We start from the raw sequence: 20,220 nt of genomic DNA on the forward strand, positions 1-20,220 counted from the left end.
TTTTTTCCTTGCAAAATTTGACTTACTTCAAACTTGCTTGAGTTTTGTCAGATGAAACAGAAGAACCAAAAGATTTTAAATCTCAAACGTGTAACTTAAAAGAAAAAGAGGTGATTTTTGCCCTAAAGGTTCCTTATCGTAGCCATCATTTTTCTGTCTCTGATCCCATACTGCTGCAGAGACACCCAGGGAGCTGGCTGAGAGCAAGGTCCAGCTTGGGAGTGGCCCTTTGTCCAGCAAATGATACATACCAGGTCAAAGCCACATTGCTGAGGTCACTGCATTCCCATCAAGTTCTTTCCAATGGGGTGTGAGAGTTCTCATTAGATCATCCACCCTGAAATACCCCCAGAGAATCACGATAATTAGTTTCTAAGTCTTCTTTTTTATTTTCTGCTTTGTTTGCTTTAAAGGTTTTCTCGATGCAGTGCTCTGATGATAGCTGAATGTTTTTCACTAGAGAGACATAGAGAAGGCAAGATTATCATCATTTGATTCCTCCCTGAAATTTTTTGGTTTGGAGAGTAACTAAAATAAAGACTCCGGGATTCTGGTACACTAATCCTCATGCAGCTTTCACCATCAACAGTATTAAGTGCTCAGACACACATAGGATGTTTGCTTACAGGATGCAAACAAACGTACCTATGACGTTCAAAGAGAAAAATACCATTTTTCAGGGAAATACAAGAGCAAGACAAGGGGCCAATTTCTCAGCCACTCAAGGCCTGTAGCTCAGAAATTGCCGTCAACAGCCATTTTCTGACGTATACTCAGTTATCCATTTGTTAAGTTGTTGAGTTTGGCTCGGTCTTTGTCCATTTATAGTTTCCTCTGGACCCCATCCTTTGATGCTTTCCTGAAGATAGATAAGTTCTGAGGTGAAGAGAACCGGTATCTCGATGAGGCTGTGAAATTGGCTGGGAGATATAGTTCTCTCCAGCTGAGGTCCATGGCATTTTTTTCCCCAATTTTTTTTTTTTCCCCCAAAATCCTGTTTGTCCATCCTCCTGTCATTCTCAGCACTGTGGTTCCTCCTGACTTCTGTACCCACTACTTCCTCCTGGCTTTCTGGCTACTTCCTTTCTTTCCCTTTTTTACTTTCTTATTTCACAGTACCAACTCTAAGATTAAAATAGTGAGTATACAGCAGAACAAAAATTAATGTTTGTGGCTTTGGTGAAAATGATTTATCTAACAAATATTCACTCCCATATTGCCTTCTTAGACCCCAAGTCCCATAAGGCTGGAAGTGGTTTCAGTTCAGTTTAACAAACATTTATCAGGCACCTACTGTGTGTACGAGGCCTCTGGGGATACAGAGAGAAACTGGTATATAACTAATGAATTGAACTGCCCTCTGTGAAAGGGACTAGATTTCCCACCGGCAGGTTTTCTTTAGGCTTCAAGAAGTTAAATAATTAGCACCAAACTCCTTGGAGTTTACTGAGTGTATTTTAGGGAAGGATCCTTCTTAATCCCACATCAATTCAACAATTAAAGTACAGCCCTGCCTTGTGATGGGTTTCAGCTGTTCCAGCTCTGCCTCAATCTAATTCTTACTCTCCTTACCTAGACAGTCGGGGTGCAAATACTGGCCCATCTCCTTGGATGCACAGCTCTATTGGATTCTTCTTTGTTCCCCCATTTCAATCCAGGCACTATGATGTTTTGTCCATTTAATTTTTTTCATAGTGTTCTCTCTCTCTTCCTATGAATGTGAGATCTATTCTAACCCTCCTTCCCTTGCTAGGACATCCTCCCTATTGCCTTCTACCCAGATCCACAGCTACATTCCTTTTCCTGGGAATAGTCCCTTTTCTATTTCCTCATGCAAGGCTTCTAACAGCTTTACATAGTAACTAAGGTCTTATGTAAACCAAAGCAAAGAGGCAAGAATGGAGAGTATTGGGGGAAAGGTTTAGGGTCCCTGGGAGCCAAGACTGTACCCTATAGAAAATGGTAATAGAGCACAGAAGAGGAAGGATATAATTCTATGTGGGGAAACAGACAAAGATTCAGAAGGTTTGTGACATTTGAATTCAATCTTTTTTTTTTTTTTAAGATTTTTTTTTTTTTTTTTTTTTGGCTGTGTTGGGTCTTCATTTCGTGCGAGGGCTTTCTCTAGTTGCGGCAAGCGGGGGCCACTCTTCATCGCAGTGCGCGGGCCTTTCACTATCGCGGCCTCTCTTGTTGAGGAGCACAGGCTCCAGACGCGCAGGCTCAGTAGTTGTGGCTCACGGGCCTAGTTGCTCCGCGGCATGTGGGATCTTCCCAGACCAGGGCTCGAACCCGTGTCCCCTGCATTGGCAGGCAGATACTCAACCACTGTGCCACCAGGAAAGCCCTTGAATTCAGTCTTAAAGGAGCACTCCCACCTCAGAAAATGGGGATAGAGATTAGAATTTCCAACCAGGAAGAACAGCATGAGTACAGGCCTGGCAATGTAAAGTACACGGCATATTCCAGAAGGCAAAGTCTGTTACCTGTTGTTGCTGGAGTATTGGGACGTATAAGGGGTTGGGAGAAAATGAAACTGGAAGGTAGGGTGAGACCAAGTTTTAAAGTTTTTGTGTGATGGAGAGCTTGAGTTTCATCCTATAGGTTAGGGAGAACCATTAAAGGCTGTAGCAGGAATGTGACATGGCCAGATATACATTTCAGAAAGATGATTTCTGGCCATAGTATGGTGGACAGGTAGAAGTTAAACCAGTTAAAAAGTGACTCCAAACCCAGGTGGGGCTTTTTTCTTTTTCTTTCCTTTTCTTCATATTCTTATCACAATCCAGTAGAGTAGTAAATAAATAGATTTGAAAATGATATTTTGTCATTCATTTTTAAAGATATGCTCTCAAGTGACACGTATAAAAGTGTCCTGTCTCAGGATGAGAGGAAAATACAGTGATCCTTCAAGGTTTGTAAAAAAGACAGTTTGGTGTTTGAAATCCTCTCCTCCTCCTTCTTAGAATCTCAAAGCCATTTGAAGCACCACTGTCTGGATTTGTGTCATGATTCTCACTTTGTCCTACTGCCACTTACTGTGGTTTGGCTGCTAAAAAAGACTTCAGGTCGTTTGGATCTTTGTAGTTCTGTATTAAGGATGGATTCTTAGGATAAAAATAAAGCTGAAGGTGCTAAGTTATAGATATGTGTCATTAATAACACCAGAAGACACAAGAGGCTTCCTGGGTTTAAACCATTTTTGTGCAGATTACATGAATTCTCAACCTTTTTCCCACCATAACACATGACCACCAACATTTATATGCCCAACCCACTTCCGTGGAACACCCACAATTTTGAAGAAACACAATTTTTTTCAAGGAAATAAAGCTCTGTAGGAATTCTTGATTGCCATGATTATAATACTACATCAGATGTGTTTAATCACTGTAGACTGTGGCCTAAGTAAGATACACTATAAGTTATTTTTAATTGACTTTTCCCCTTAAGAAAGCATATTGAATGCAAATGGATGGTGTTATTATAGAAAAACTTTGAATCCATTCTTATTCTTAAAGTGAATTATTCAAAATCTCTGCCATTTCTATCAACACCTTCAACTGATCAAAAGACGCCCTGGTATCCTGATACCAGGATTGAGGATCAATAAATTATTATATTGAATTAGTCTTTCTTTAAGATGAACTATTTACCTACCAGATGCTGTTGTTTATTCCCATTTATTTAGATGCTAGAATTAGTGTGTTGCAGTTATCATAGGTAGAGTTGGAAGTGCTTTTTTCTAAAACTTTCACTTCTTATAAGTAAAATCCGACTAAAAACAGAGACATGGAAGAGGAGCGTCCCGGAAGACCACAGTCCTCTGTGGTAATTAGTGTGGCGCCTCTTTGTGGAAACAAGAAGGTTCTTCATATGCCATGAATGTCAGTGGTTTCTAGAAACCAATTTGGATATTTGACTTAAAAATCTTCTTTCTTTTTAAACCAAGGCCTCTTACTTAGAGACTAAATGAATCATGTCCAAGATTCCTGCATGAGCCCTACACTAAAACAGGTTTCCCTTTTCTAGATATCACTCTTGTGAAGAGGCCTTACAAACCTTGGTGATCCAGCAGCATTTTTTGAGAGCTCCAGGTTTCTTCCTCTTGTATATTCTTTACCTTGTGTATCCTTTTATTACATTCTCTTACTTTCTTTCATTTTTGTTCTGCATATCTGTTGATCTCTTGAATTTCACAGAGACCTGCCCTAGAAAGCAATTCCATAGGTTAGTCGGCCAGTACCTTACAAAGTAAACAAGAAATACAGGATCTTAAAATAATTTTTTGACATCAAGTATTAGAATAACCACACATCATGTCTGTTTCTTCTTCCATGTTTAAATGGAGTCTCTCGTGGGCGAGTGAGGTGGGAAGACTGTATCTTTCCTCAGGTACTTCCGAGTGTGTCTCCTCAGCTGAAGCTCAGGGTGGTGGAAAGTGCATGGGCTTTTCCAGCTGAGCAACCTTCAGCAAGTCCCATAATTTCAGTAAGCCTTTTTTCTAGTCTGTAAAGCGGAGATGATGTTAATACATACCTCACAGGGACGCTGTGAAGCTCAAATGAGACGTGAAAATGCTTGATAAAATGCAGATTAAAACTTGTTAGGCTTTTTAAACCATTTTTTATTAAAACATATTAGTTTTAATCATTTTGTACATCAGTTATCTGCTTTTTTTCTTAGTACTTCTGCCCTAGAATCTATCATGAATTTTCTGTACCCTCAGTATAACAAGTTTCTTCCACAGATTTTTACACAGTTTGGTCTGTTACCTGGATATACAGATTTTTTTTAAAAGACCTTAAAAAATTGGAGGGGAAACAAGAGTCCATGAAGATCTCCTGAATATTGTCTCCTGCACTGGTTTGCTAACCACAAACGTGTGATTTCTACCATTTTCTGACGTCCTTCTGCCTAGCTCCAACGGCACTTGTTTTGTTTCTTAGCTTCTTATGTCACAGCTCGTTGAAGAACCTGGTTAAGTACTTTGTGTTCAATCCCTTCCTTTCATCTGCTATCCAATTTATTTCTCCATGAAATTAAAGCTGTTTGTTTGAGTGGCTTCTGTGTCTTTGAAACTTTTAGATCCTAAGTCTATTATTATTAATGGCTTAGAATTTTTCACCTTACATGTGTTGGCCTACATTCCTTAATAAGTGAAGCACAAAGACAGAAAAGTGTGAGGAATAAGTGTAAACTCAAGTAGATATTGAATGGAACCACAGCAGTTTAAGACTTATGTAAGCCTGTCCCAAGGGACTAATGAAGGAAGAGTTATTGAAACCATTTTCCCTGTTATCATCATGTGTAGAAGATGAGCACTTCTTGCCAGACACCTCAGTCATTTATTGACTGGTTCCTAAAAATTGAGAAAAAAGGCAAAAAGTAACCCAGAAATGCAAGAAGCTGAGGAAAAACAGCAACGAACTTATTAAAGAAGGACTCAGAAACCAAATACAAAGGAGAGGATTTAACAAACAGATGGGGGATCAGCAACCACTGGACAGGAGAATACTACACCACCCACCCTTCCTGCAATACCCCCTTTCATTTTGTCCATTTGAGGCATTGTGAAGCGTATGTTTGTCATTGTGTAAATGCACACACACACACCAGTGATCTGTGAGTGAACTGAAATCACAAATGGAACTTGACCATTTCCAGCCTTCAAATATTAGATTTTCTCCAACCTCATCCACCCAGGTCCTATATCACAGGTAGTTTAGTGAAAGAAACTGGTAAACTTAACCCTGCCTGAATTTCACCCCTGGTAACTATCAGTCTCTGGGCTGGAGTTGGTTTGGTCTCCTTTTTCAAACAGTTGAAAAGAACTTGAATTAGAAGGAAAGGGGAGGAGAGGAGAAGTCCACAATTTAGGGAGGGGAAAGCGTTGAACAAAAGATGTTTTTTTTAATCATTGATTTTCATTTCAGGTTGATTGAGCAAGAGACCAAACCAGCTACTTAGAATGAAAGTTTGTGGGCACTGGTTTTTTCTGCAGGAGCTGCAACCTTTTTGCAGTAGAAATTGTGTGGCCTCTTATGCTATTAGCATTGTGCTGTGGTGTTGCCGACTGACTTCTCCAATTCTCTTTTCTCAGTGGGCTAGAATGCAGCTGATTAAATAGGCCGTGACTCACATAAGCTCCCATGTCTTTTTTACTGACTGCTTTATGGAAATGTATCACACTCCAAAGGGTCCCCATTGTTGTTGATGTGGGTGGCTGACTGAGGAGTCACGTTTAGTGCTGAGAGATGGACCCCTACTCTGTTGTGTTTTACTGCAGAGCTGGTATGGGTGGGATACAGGGTTTAAAGGAATCTGGATGAGGAGAAAAAGATGTCTGAGAATTTCTTTTATCTTCATCTGCCGTGAAAGTTGGGTGGCCATCACTTCTGGATAACACTCTTCTCGATCTTATGTTTATGGCCCCACATCCTTCAGCTAAGTGAATCTTTCCTTTATATGGGCTATTCTGAGAGATTTAGTTAAGTGCAGTGGTAGAGAGAGATTATGACACTAATGTAATTCTGTTTTGTGCTGATATAATGTGATACACCCTTAGGTTTATCCAAAGGGCCATTTATTCCCAATAAATCATTTCTATTTTTTTTTTTCATTAAGGTGGTGATATCTTTTTTCAGGTAATGGACAAAAAGCCTTGATTTTTAAAAAAATTGTATACTTAAATATAAATGTTTTTGCCTTAAAATAGCTACTCATGCAATTGTTTGTGGCTTCTTCCTATTTTTATTATCATCCTGCAAAACATTTACATACCTTCTATTACATGTTAAGTAGCTCTGCAGATCGGTTCACTTGCCAGTAGGTGTGAATTCAGGCATACAAGACTCCTCCTGCCTCATCACACAGGACTGTGGCTTACTTACGTGTGCCTCCCCAGGACCACCAGTTCTTGATCAGTGGGACCCTAAGCTGACACTGAAAGAGGAGAGAGCTTGATTGCCACAGTGGCTTCCCATCTTGGATTGGGATAGATCTGGATCCCATCTGGGTTTATCTGATAGATCATGGAGGTAATGAGATTGCACTCAGAGTCAACTTTACATTGAGAACAATTCTGTTATTGTACTCACCACAGAGTGCCTTAGACATAGAAGACAATCAACAGAATAAAAATTGATCTAATTTTTTTTCCATAGCCATTCCAAACTTCACCTATAATCCCATTTTTTCCACTGCCCATAGGGAATCCAGGCAAGAGAGTTCATCAATACAGATTCCCTCTAATAAAAAAGCAACATAACACACCTTACAAAAACACAGCATAGGGGCTTCCCTGGTGGCGCAGTGGTTGAGAATCCACCTGCCAATGCAGGGGACACGGGTTCGAGCCCTGGTCTGGGAGGATCCCACATGCCGCGGAGCAACTAAGCCCGTGAGCCACAACTACTGAGCCTGCGCGTCTGGAGCCTGTGCTCCGCAACGGGAGAGGCCGCGACAGTGAGAGGCCCGCGCACCGCGATGAAGAGTGGCCCCCGCTCACCGCAACTGGAGAAAGCCCTCGCACAGAAACGAAGACCCAACGCAGCCAAAAATAAATTAATTAATTAATTTAAAAAAAAAAACAGCATATAAAATACTGTATTTCCAGCTCTCTTACTCTTCAGAATCTTGCTGGTGAATGACCAAGAGAGGAAATTCAGTAACTCATTCAGTGCTCAATTTTAGCAAACCAAGTGTGACTTTTGGGGTGAGAAGGTGGTGATGGTGCTGTCTCTAGTCTCCTAAAATTAGTGACTTGGAATTCAAACATTTCTGCTGCATAATGTCTTTGTTTTCTTGGTGGTGGCATTCTTGGGTTTCAGTTGGTGGGGAGAGAAAAGCCTCATGCTGATAATGTACTGAAAGTAAATGAAATTAAATAAGCGAAGCAGTGCTCATCACTACTTCCTTCCCCCCTGGGTAATTCAATTCAAGCTCTCTCTCTGATGGCAACTCACAGGGACTGTCTCTGTCACCCCGCTGGGGCCTGGAGTCTTAACATCTAAATAAAAGTTTCACTCGAGCATTTTTTATGCTCCTGCCAGCAGGATCAGTGAGCTGGTGTGGGCACATTAATGTAATATTCATACTCACAGCCTCTCCCCGCACACAAGGCAATGTCTTCCCATTTTCATAATTATAGATGTTCCATAAAATGGCGTTTAGATTTGCATTAAAAAAGGAGGTTTGAATTCTAATAGAACGTTTAACAGGTCTTTTAAGATTCAGACTCTCGGCATCTTTAACAAGAAGCTGTGTCTCTAAGTTTAACAAGACCTTAAAAAAGGGAAAAAATGGTGGGAAGAAAAGATGGAAACTCCAGGCTTAGGGGATCCTGTTTTTCTTATCCCCTGTGTCTTTCATTTAATTTTGAGGCCTCTAGGAGCAATTGTTTGACAGCACTGCAGAGAGGATGGGCTCTCCTTCAAAGGGCCTTCTCAGCCATACTGGGCCCTCACCCTCAGTACGATCTGCTTCTCTGTTTTCTTAGAGAGCATTTTCAAAGAGAATTAGAATTTTCAGAGGGGTGGGAGAAATGAAAGAATCCTAGACAAATGAACTTTCCTTTGCTGCTCTTCGTCTCATGCGCGCACCCTGAGACCCATCTGGGAGGATTTATAGCAGCCACAGAGTTTGCTAACTGTAAAACACACAAATGAAAACAGTCCATGAACAAGGAAGTTGACAATAAGGACAAATAGGATATAGAATCAGGCACTTAAACACCTAAAAAAGAAACTCTTCTGATCTATATATTTAAAACTAAGCTTGAAACAGAAGCAAAGGTAATTTTAGTTGCATTTTAAATCATCTTAAAATGTTATTTTTAAACAAAAAGTATTCAAAGCATTGAACAAAGTGCCAACGCACAGCTACCACTGAATATTAGTTATTGTAGATGTTAAGAAAACTATTGTGTGATTGAAAAAAATGATTCCACCCAAGAGTCTCAAGATATTGTATAGGTGACCCAGTTGATTCATATGCGTTGTGCCTTAATTTGGTTTATATTTTGTTTGCTTTCTAAATTTTTTAAGGCAAACCAAAAGAGATTTGGTTTTGGGGACCAAAAAGAATAAAATTAGGATTATGCTAACCCACTCCCTTCATTTCTCCTAGTTAAGAAATATAGAGTTATATTTTTTAATTGTTTTTGTTGTTGTTCCTGTTTCATTTTATTTTATTTATTTTTTTTTCATTTTATTTTTTTTGAGGAGTAAATTCCTACCTCATTGTCTCTGTCCTTTGCCCCTCCCTTCTGTAAAATAAGTATAAGCTCCAGTGGTGGAAGATAGATTAGGATCTTGACTGCTCAATAAATTTGTACCTAACAAGGCTAATTGAAAGCCAAGAATGTTAGCAGCATACAATTAAAGGCTGATGTCAGATCCAGGTCTTCTCTGTGTAAAGGCTTCTACCATCCCTAGACTCTTACCATTACTTTGACAAAACCAGAATTTGGCAGCTATTGCCAAGTTCAGCTATGCATAGCCTTTCTTTGTGTGAACTTAATAAAAATTATGTTCACTAAGGTGGCTTTCTGTTTGTTAGAAAAAGGTGAGTGTGTGTTTAGTTAAGCAAATTCTTAATTTTCTGGAGTCCTTTTCTTGCCAATCAGTACATAATTAGGCTGCCTCCCCTTGCACAAACTAATGTTATGTTTAGATAATTTTAAGCAATTTTAGCATTAGATATAATTAAGAAGAAAAAGAAAATTTACTTCCCCCTCAATCATCTAGAAATTGTTTTATTTTGTGCCATATATAAGCAATAGCCCATCAGCACCCCTTCATTAATGTAGATTATCTCAAGTAGCCCCAATAAATGAAAATTCTGTCAGATTTCAACAAAATATTTTGCTCTTGTTCCTTTTAGGAATGGAAGACATCACAAGAGGAGCTCAAGAGCTTGATAATATCATCAAGCAAGGATACTTAGAGAAGAAAAGCAAAGGTACTGACTAGACCCTCCTATCTCAGAACATTCCAAGAAGGGAAGGGAAATGAGGAAAAAGAGGGCTAGCATAAGGGGTACCTTCTCTATGCCCAGTACTATACTAGGCAGGGGTAAGGCAAAAGGAAGGGAAGAAAAGAAAAGAAGTCTGGTGTTTGTGTGTAGGCTGAAGAGAGATGGCCCCAAATCTTCACTTCATCAGGATAGGGATTGGTTTTGCCTTGCTCACCTGGTACACAACAGGTGCTTAATAAATACTTGTCGAATGAATAAATGAATGACTACATTTTTGTTCTCATCTCTCAGTGTGCTCCCATAAAGAGTGAAACTATGTTGCTATGAGTGTAATTTTTGTATCATATGTGAAGCAGCCCACTTTCAAGTTTTAGACAAGCCCCCGTCTTCAGCTTTCACTCTTTAATTAGAATAGGTTCTAGTAGGGTTGGAATACCAGGTTTAACACTCAGGCAAATTGGCTTAGCACAAAGAAAGCCTTGCTCATGCCCATGGCCTGGAGTGTCATTTTGGTTTGCTGAAAGGCAACACATAGAGATCTCATGGAGAATTTTTTAACTACAGGATGAGATTAGAACCTGAAAGATATAAAGGAAAAGTAGAGAAACAGCTGGGATGAGAGCAGGCAAAACCTGTTTAGAACTTGGACCTTTAACTGAGCGAGTCCTCTGCACTCTGTGTCAACATGGGATAACCTGTGGGAGTGAAAGGGAGGGTTTTACAGTCCATTAACCTCAGAAATAAAACGATAACACACTGGACTGTGTGTTGTTGGATTTTACGCACTCTTCAGTGATTGTAGTTACCTGAATTTATGTCCCTTACTGCTGTTCTGTTTAGATCATAGTTTCTTTGGATCAGAGTGGCAGAAGCGATGGTGTGTTGTCAGCAGAGGCCTCTTCTACTACTATGCTAATGAGAAAAGTAAGTGTTCTTCGTTTGCACAGCAGCACCTCACTCCTGGATGCAAGCACTTCGTAAATTCTCAAGCACTTAGATCTCAACTTAGCAGTCCTTAACTAACACCTATAAAGGGATATGCTTGGGAAAGAAATAAGCCTGGGTAAATAATACCTTGCTCATCACCAAAAACTCAGCTGCCAATTTAGAAATTATAGCCCCTTTAAACACTAGGATAGTGTGGCCAGCATATAAAAAGGTTACCTTTTATTATGACTAATAACACATTATCAAGGTTGAATACCTTGGCATTTAAAAAACAGAACCTCTGGGACTTCCCTGGTGGCACAGTGATTAAGAATCCACCTGCCAATGCAGGGGAGACAGGTTCGAGCCCTGGTCCGGGAGGATCCCACATGCCACGGAGCAACAAAGCCCGTGCACCACAGCTACTGAAGCCCGTGTGCCTAGAGCCCGTGCTCCGCAACAAGAGAAGCCACTGCAATGAGAAGCCCGCGCACCGCAACGAAGAGTAGCCCCCGCTCGCCACAACTAGAGAAAGCCCACATGCAGTAACGAAGACCCACCGCAGCCAAAAATAAAATATAAATAAATAAATAAATTTTTAAAAAAAGAACCTCAAACACTTTATAGGCATTAATAATATAGTTAAAATTAATTCTGAGAAGGATTTTAGCAGCTTACCAATGGCCCAGAAATAGAACCTTTGAGTCCAAACTCTCTAAGAGCAGGCTCCAAACTTTATCCTACTGGGTTCTGGGACGTAATCCAGTGGACACGCCTAGAGCCATGGAGTGCTGAGACCCAAATGGTTGCTGTCCCCTAGAGACACCCTTCAGCCAGATGGCAGCAGCTGCGAAGTGTTGACTCAAGCCAGAGGCAGCTTCTTAATGAGCCACCACTGACTCAGTCAAGCACAGCACTCATGAGCCACCCCTAAAAGACCCCCCATCCATGCTTAACACAGTTGCTTAGTTCGTGAGAAGGAATAGAGGATAGAAGCACAAACTGGAGGCAGCTACAAATAAATACAAGCTAAAAGTTGTTATCGTAGGTGAATGCAAACTTTCAAATAGGGGATACCCTCCTGCAGGGTTAGACTGCCCCAGGAGTAATTCTACAAAACAAGAGGGAGATAAAATAAAGTAGCAATTCTTGTGGGGGCTTTCTTTGTGTTCTACCACCTTCTTACTGAGGCGTGATCCAAAGTAAATCCTTTATTGTCCTTCCAATAATTTTCTGTTTCTCCTCTCTTCCTTCTTTCCCGGACTTATTCCTCTCCCAAAGCCTGGATATCCAGTCAAGGGAATAATCAGATACCTACACATTTGCCTTTGGACTTCCTGTACTTTTGGGACTAAGGTAGCAGGAAGAATAGCTTTGCTAAGTGACATGGAATCCTTAAGATTTGCTCTTGGACTTCAAGGCAGTTACCTCACTCTGCCTGCAACAGGTATCACTGACCTTCATCTTGGGTTTACCATCACAATTCATCAGAACCTTTCCCATATAGGGGTAAAGTGTGAAGCCCTACTTGGAAATGATAGCAGCATAGCTCAAAACCTGAGTAACAAGCCCCCTGTATCCTTCCAACCCCCAGCCCACTCTCAAATCCAGCAACTATAATTTCTCCCCTGAATTCTAGGCATACAAGCCAACCAGGTTTTATTTTCTTATTTTAAACCTTCAAACTAATATATATGTCCTTGTAAAAATGTTCATCATTTCCCTTGCATTTAAATACTTGGTTGGCATCTCTGGATATAAAACTAGGTATCACGTTCATTCATTCAGAATCCTTCCTACTCAAGGTGAGGAGGGAGAGGAAGAGCGAGAGGCTTGGAGACTTTTATTGACCATTTTGCCGTCAGAGTGAAATAAAATCTGGTGACCAAAGAAACAACAAAACATTTTAGTGGCCAGTTAGAACAAGGAGGGATACTTTAACAAAAAAGATTCTGGTGTCAAAAAGCACTGTTGCATGGCTCCCTTCTCGCCAGTTACTTCTTATTGTGCCCAAGACATTTTCTTAGTAAGTACAGAGTGTTTGTGTATTTCTTTTAGCTCAACCAGGTGAGGACAGATTCTTTTTCTTTTCTTTTAATATTTTCTTCCCACTGCCATCCCTCTTTTCATCATCATCAAAAAGCAACTCATTCCACATGACACAGGACAGAAAGCATCACCCAGACACGGGGGTTCCATTCTTCTACATGTTCTGCCTGAACCACACCATGAGGACAGAGAATCTTTGGGAACCAACCCCTCTTTTTCTGTTTCTAATATTTTATTTTTTAAAAAAGAGAGTGACAGGCAGAGTAGTCTCTCCTTTCACTCACTTAGGGTCCTTTTCCTTTTATCTCCTTCCTCATCATCTAATGATACTCAGCAGTACTCTGCTACTTCCCAATTTGGCCTCTTGCAAGAGGGATAAAATACTGAGTTTTCATTATTCTCCCTCTAGCATAAATTCCCACCTGACCAGCAGGAGAGGGAGAGCACTCTAGCCCAAATGCTACATAGGGCACAGGATGACAGCCTGGGAACTTATAATGCCCCCTTGCGCTGCTGTTCCTCCCCTCAGATGTGCTCTGCTGGCCCCGATTATAATGTTTCAGTTCTGTAATAGCCTTCAAGAGCCTCACGTTTTCGGCCACACTCTCCCTGCTGTAATAATTCCTTCTTTCTGTTATTATAGATCTCTTAACATTCTAATAAATGCTCTGTCTCTGTTGTACTCTTTTGGCTAAGTAACCTTTCACGTTGCATTTCCCTAGCTTGGCAGTGATATCTGCCTTGCTGTCGCGGTAGCCCCTTCTTAAGCTTCCGTAATAACCTCTCCTTGACTATTGTGGTTCCTCAGGGATGTAACAGCTGTTTCTGTGCTTCTATTTTACATCCAGAGAAGATGCCCTCCCTTGGCAGTTGCATCTCTCTGGAGATACAGGGAGCTTTCCTGTCTTGCAGGCAAGCAGCCCAAAGGGACCTTTCTCATTAAGGGCTACAGTGTACGGATGGCCCCCTACCTGCGAAAAGATGCCAAGAAGGAATCCTGCTTTGAGCTGACCTCCCAGGATAGGCGCAGCTATGAGGTAGGATGAGCCGAGGCGATGGAGATCCTCATTAGTGTTGCAGTTTCGTTCCATTTTGCGTGTGAGTGGTGGTTGCTGTGCTGGGTTCCATCTTTTCTTTGTTACCTCTCGTTTCTTACCAAGACCTTCTCTCTTGACACGTCCTCACCTTTGCTATGTCGTGCCCACCCTCCTGTTGCCACTTTTATCCTAGATACTGCCTTTGCTTGGCTTCCGTCTCTTCATCCCTCCCCTTCTCATCTCACTCTGTAGGTGAGAATCTTGTCTATTGCAGCACACAATCTAATTCTTTATTCAGAGTCTCTAATTTCATGGCTTTAATTCCCACTCTCTTTATTTTTCAACTGCTTATCTTCACTTCCTTCCTTGAAATCCAGAAAAAGAGAAATCTGACTATAGAGTGAAAAATAATTCATTTCCCCATATTCATCTTGCTATCCAGTATAATCTTCCTGTGTGTAGATGCATTGCATATCTCTGGAAGGATTTCTAAGATACTGGTAGCAATGATTACTGAGTAGTAATAGTGACAACTGAGGAACTAGAGGACCTGAGTGGGGGTGAGAAAGATATGCTTCACGGTGTTCATTTTTACATATTTTGATATAATATAAAAGGGAATATAATAGGTAATGCATTATAAAATTAATTAAGGCAACAAAAAATGTCTGACAATGGGAATATAGTGATTTTCACCAAAAGTATACTTTTACATGTGTGTATGTAGATACACATATTGTTTCCTCCTTGTTGGTTATTTTTATCACAGTTTTACTAAAACAATTTAGAAAAACTTTAGCTAACTCAAGAAAAAGAGAAAAGCCATGCTAAGGTTAATATTGAGTAACGCTTTGACTCTTCAAGTTTTTCTCAGCACTCATTCTTTTATGTTTCTACAGTATCATAACCCTTATTTTGATAAGATGACCTAGGTCTTAATCATGTAATTTCAAAAAAATTTTTAAGTTAAACTAAACTTTTCTATAGAGTCTTTTGTAGATGTATCTAAGTTATTTTTAGTATTAAGTTCTTATTTGATTCACCCAGATCCAGATAAAAATTTATATGATAAGTCTAAAGCAATTTCCCTAGGCATTTTTTACAGAAATGTGTTTTTAAGAAATCAAGAATGACAATATCTATTAATAAGTTTTAAACAGGAATCTAGGTTTCTTTTTTTTAAACATCTTTATTGGAGTATAATTGCTTTACAATGTTATGTTACTTTCTGCTGTATAACAAAGTGAATCAGCTATATGTATACATATATCCCCATATCCCTTCCCTCTTGCGTCTCCCTCCCACCCTCCCTCTAGGTGGTCACAAAGCACTGAGCTGCTCTCCCTGCGCTATGTAGCTGCTTCCCACTAGCTATCTGTTTTACATTTGGTAGTGTATATATGTCAATGCCACTCTCTCACTTCATCCCAGCTTACTCTTCCCCCTCCCCGTGTCCTCAAGTCCATTCTCTACATCTGCGTCTTTATTCCTGTCCTGCCCCTAGGTTCTTCAGAACCTTTTTTTTTTTTTTTAGATTCCATATATATGTGTTAGCATACGGTATTTGTTTTTCTTTTTCTGACTTACTTCACTCTGTATGACAGACTCCTCTAGGTCCATCCACCTCACTACAAATAACTCAATTTCGTTTCTTTTTATGGCTAATATTCCATTTTATATATGTGCCACATCTTCTTTATCCATTCATCTGTCGATGGACACCTAGGTTGCTTCCATGTCCTGGCTGTTGTAAATAGTGCTGCAGTGAACATTGTGGTACATGACTCTTTTTGAATTATCGTTTTCTCAGGGTATGTGCCCAGTAGTGGATTGCTGGGTCACATGGTAGTTGTAGTTTTAGTTTTTTAAGGAATCTCCATACTGTTCTCCACAGTGGCTATATCAGTTTACAAGGAATCTAGGTTTCTTATATAGTACATGTCTTTATCTTACCCTAATGGCCAGATAATAAAAATGTTTTTCAGGAACAGTCATTTCAAGTTGATTCATTCAAAATAAAAAATTACTAAAGCTTGATGCTTGACTGGCCTGTTTTGTGAATCAGAATGTAGAGTTTGTTTACTTCTTCTTTTCTTTGGCCCATTGATTCCAAGTAATTACCATGGTCTGTGCATTCTTCCTCTATAATATCCTTTGGATCTTTCCCCTCTGATTTACTCCTGCAGCCATCACAATAGTTAAGTTCCTATCACTTCACCCAGAGGACTAGTTAAGTAGCCTTCTAGTTGGTCTTCTGTCTCTAATTTTCTCCCTATTTCAGTCTCTCCTACTCACAACTATTGAAAGAATCTCCCACTCCTTTTGCTAGAATTTACAGTGGCTTCCCATTGCCTGCATTTTAAGTCTGAATTCCTAATACTCAGAGCCCTTTCATCAACTCTTCTCTGATCCTCCAGCTTCATCTGTTACTGTTCTCCAGTCAAGCTGATCTGCCTACCTTCCCTATACATCATGGTCTCATTTCTAATCTTTGGCAGCTGGTTCTCCCTACCTGAAACGTCCAGTACCCTTCACCAACTTCCACCAACTCTTTTTAAAAATCCAACCAAAACAGTATTACTTCAACACGCCTCCCTGGCTTACCATAGGCAACGATAAGTGCTCCCTGTCTTCTCTCAACATCCAGCTGTTATCAAATGCACTTACTTTGTCGTGTTCCCATGTCAAGGGTGTATGCTGTCTCCAAAACTGATGCATTGATCTGAAGTCAGGAATTTGGGTTTGCCTTTTTTTCCCTGTAAACTGTTCTCAATAAATGCCTGATGAATGAATGGGCAATCAAATGAATGAATGCACATGAACATGAATCTGGATTCAAATCCAGCTGTCAACGTTGGGTATGCAAAATTGCTGAAGGAAAAATATCACTTTGAGTGGGATTTTGATCTTTTTGCTAAATATTAAGCAGGCAGTGTATCCTGAGCTTTCAACTTGACTCTGCAAGTCAACTCACAAGGTTCCTCCCCTTGAACCTCCCTAAAGGATTCACAGAAATTTTAGTGAAAGTGATAAATTAATTCACTAATTTTTCTCTAGTTTACAGCTTCTAATCCAGCTGAGGCCAGAGACTGGGTGGATCAAATAAGTTTCTTGTTAAAGGGTGAGTATTATTATTACAGAAGTAGTACTTGAGTGCATTTGCAGTTGAAGTTATATTGCATAAATATAATCCACAGGCTTCAATATATTTTTATCTGCCCATTCTCCCTATCATATCCCTCATATGATAACAACAAATAGTAACATGGGTGAATCAGAAGGAAAAGAAACCATCAACCTGGAAATGACCTCTGATATCATTCTAACTCATCCACCTAACTACAGGCAAATCTGTAATATTTGTAATCACCAGAAAAGAGATGCTGAAAATCAGCTCAGCTCAATTCAGTGTCTCCTAACCCCTTACATTCTGGAAAGGAAATTCATGATACCAAAGTCATCTAGATGTGGTTTAGGGTCCAAAATCTTCAGTTTTAGTCAGGTAGAAATCTATATACTCATCTAGGTGGCCTTCAAGGACATTGGACATTAAAAACAAATTGCTATTTCCCAAGCCACAATCAAATGGTCCTTACTTTGGATGGGAAGAGTCCTGCCTGAAGATGTTAAATGACTTCTCTTAGAGTACCCTCTGCTGGCCAGCCTGTAGGCACAGCAGTGACAGTGGCCCAGGAAGCCTTGTCTGGGAGTGGCCTGGCAGGTAGAAGTAGCCAACCTTGAGCCTGTCACCTGGCATCAGATAACCCTCATGATGGTATACATACATCATGGCAGGACCCTGCCTCTGCAGAAAGGCAGAAACACCAACTTTGTACATGGTCCCAAGACCTAGGGAGAAGTATGTCAACCTAAAAACACAAAGCCTTTTTATCTCCGTTTTTTATTCTGCTATAAGATTTTATTTTGGATAAAAAGAAGGAAGCACCGGAGCTTTAATTACGATTGCCTATTTTACTCAGTTTATGCCTTTGCTATCACAAGAACAAACTATCGCATCTACCAAGAGCATCACGTATAATAGACTAGAACTAGGCAAACATGAACATTGATGGCGAGACTACAGGGTACACTCTCATCTAGGTGCATTGGATTTATGCGTGTAATATACCCCTAAGTGTGTAAACTTCAATAAAACTCCAAGCAGCTTTATTGAGCTGTACCCTGTGGTACTTTCAGAATCCCACATTGAAGAAATTATTCATTCCATTTTATTTTAAAACAAACAAAATAATAACATATGGTTTAAGCCACAAATGTGTCTTTGATCCCTTCCTCATATGAGGTGGCACCCGAATTCAGATGAAAATAGTTGCAAAATCTTTATTAAAAGCCTAATCAAGCCGAGCAGTTTTATTATGTTTTGAAATGAACATCGGATGTCTCTCTATCCTTTCCTTCCCCAGAGCACCCTGCCTGCTCTTGCCCATCCTGCAGAGGTCCCTCAGCAGGGTTTCAGAGAGCACTACACGTCAGAGAATGAACCTTCCCAGTTCCCCATTAAAATAAAAAACCAATCTCCCTCTCCCGCCCTGTGCCCCCCAGCGCTGTAATGGCTCAACATCCTCTATGCGGTGACCCACTTTAAGGTCAGCCAGACTGTACAGTTGCAAAAGGGCATGGTAACCACATCGCTCAGCCGTTCCATTTGGTCTTGTATTGCTGTTATATTTTTCCACATCCCACTTTCTCTTCCTCTTCCACTTCTGCCCACTCTTCTCTGTACAAGCAAACTTCTCTGAAATTCTGCAGTGAGATCATGGGGGAGACGAGCGTGTGATAGCTCAGGTATCCTGCAGCAGCCACCATAGTTCCCAGGCTCTGTGTGTATCCAGAGAACCCAGGGCATCACTCACCCTTCCAGTTTTCCACTTGACAAGCAGCACGAGGCACGCTGGCATTTCCTCTTCTGCCCTATTTTCTTCCCTTCACCTCATGTGCTCATTCACACACCCATACTTTTCAGGGCTGCTTCATCCTGATCAAGTTTTATCACAAGGAAGGATTTATGTTGATAGTTTAAACCTGACGCAGTGCTAGTCTGGCCTTTTCTGTAGATTTCCTGCCACCAAGGCCCGCACTAGAAATAACAGCACTTAACCTAGCGTTTCATTTTCTTTTGACATGTTTTATTCTCATTCCTCCTCCTCCTTCTCCCTCTTTCCTTCCCTGCCTTATTCTTTTCTTTTTCTCCCTATCTTGATTCACTCTCATCTCTGCCCCAGCAGACCTGAGCTCCTTAACCATTCCATGTGAAGAGGAGGAGGAAGAGGAGGAAGAAGGGGAGAAAGAGGAAGAGGAAGAGGAAGAGACATATGATGATATCGATGGTTTTGACTCCTCAAATCCTGGTTCCCAAAGCAGACCCATTATCTTGCATGGGAGTGTGGGGCTCAAAGAGCCCATGGAGGAGAAAGAAGAAGATATTTATGAAATCTTACCAGGTGAGAAATTTCATCTTCTAATTATCTTCCTCTAGTTTAGAAACTCTTGACCTGGTTGAAGAATATAACTTTGACAACTCCAGAGGAAGCTAAACCTCTGAAGGAGACACTATGGGGAAGCTTCCGTGGAGCTTCTGTGATTCTCGGCACAGAAGCTCTCCCCTGCTCTGGGGGCAAGATGGATTGATCAGGGAGTGCCTTTCACCTCTGCATGTGAAGTAATTTATTACAAATGTCAACAGGTTAAAGAGTCAAGAATACTCATGTTGGTTTTCATGGGTTTACTGCGAGTTTCATCAGCATTCTCTAGTTTGAACTTCTTTTCTGTGTAATTGTGAGGATAATGGAAAGTCACCTCAAATGATGAAGGATGTAGACTGAAGAAATATAGATAAATGCTGACAAGCCTTTTCAGTAACACAGTAAAGCCCTGATAGAGCACAGCTCACCGTTGCCTAGTTTAGATATACCACGAATCAAATTGCATCTCTTGCTAATAAGCCTAACGTGTGTCCTCTGCCCACCACTACAGCAGGTCTACTGTACGTATTTCTTTTTTCACAAAGGCATGATAACCGGCACCTCAAAAACCGCGTAGTCATCACTGCGCCCGCACAGCCACTTCCTGTGTGGGTAACAGCAGCTGTTGAACAGTGCAGAGCACAGTGGGGGTCAGACTGTGCAAAAAACGAAGCCTGAGCCTTTTAACTGTGAGCTAGTTAGACCATGGGAACGCTGAATCTTCAAGACCATTCAGAAGATCGCTC

General features: G+C 40.6%; 1 protein-coding gene across 2 annotated transcripts in view; it reads left to right on the forward strand.

Annotated features, from left to right (window-relative positions):
- The window catches only part of SKAP1 (src kinase associated phosphoprotein 1), a 282,843-nt gene that overhangs the window by 224,968 nt on the left and 37,655 nt on the right, over positions 1 to 20,220 (forward strand). The window contains exons 5-9 of one of the 2 annotated variants that reach the window (XM_082441766.1): positions 9,886 to 9,963; positions 10,819 to 10,902; positions 13,867 to 13,991; positions 17,049 to 17,112; positions 19,235 to 19,453. In XM_082441766.1, coding sequence (XP_082297892.1) covers positions 9,886 to 9,963; positions 10,819 to 10,902; positions 13,867 to 13,991; positions 17,049 to 17,112; positions 19,235 to 19,453 — 570 coding nt within the window. The remainder of the gene's footprint in view (positions 1 to 9,885; positions 9,964 to 10,818; positions 10,903 to 13,866; positions 13,992 to 17,048; positions 17,113 to 19,234; positions 19,454 to 20,220) is intronic. The other variant, XM_082441767.1, reaches the window with a different exon arrangement.

Source organism: Balaenoptera physalus, assembly GCF_965194825.1.
Source record: "Balaenoptera physalus genome assembly, chromosome: 20".
NCBI classification, from domain to species: domain Eukaryota; kingdom Metazoa; phylum Chordata; class Mammalia; order Artiodactyla; family Balaenopteridae; genus Balaenoptera; species Balaenoptera physalus.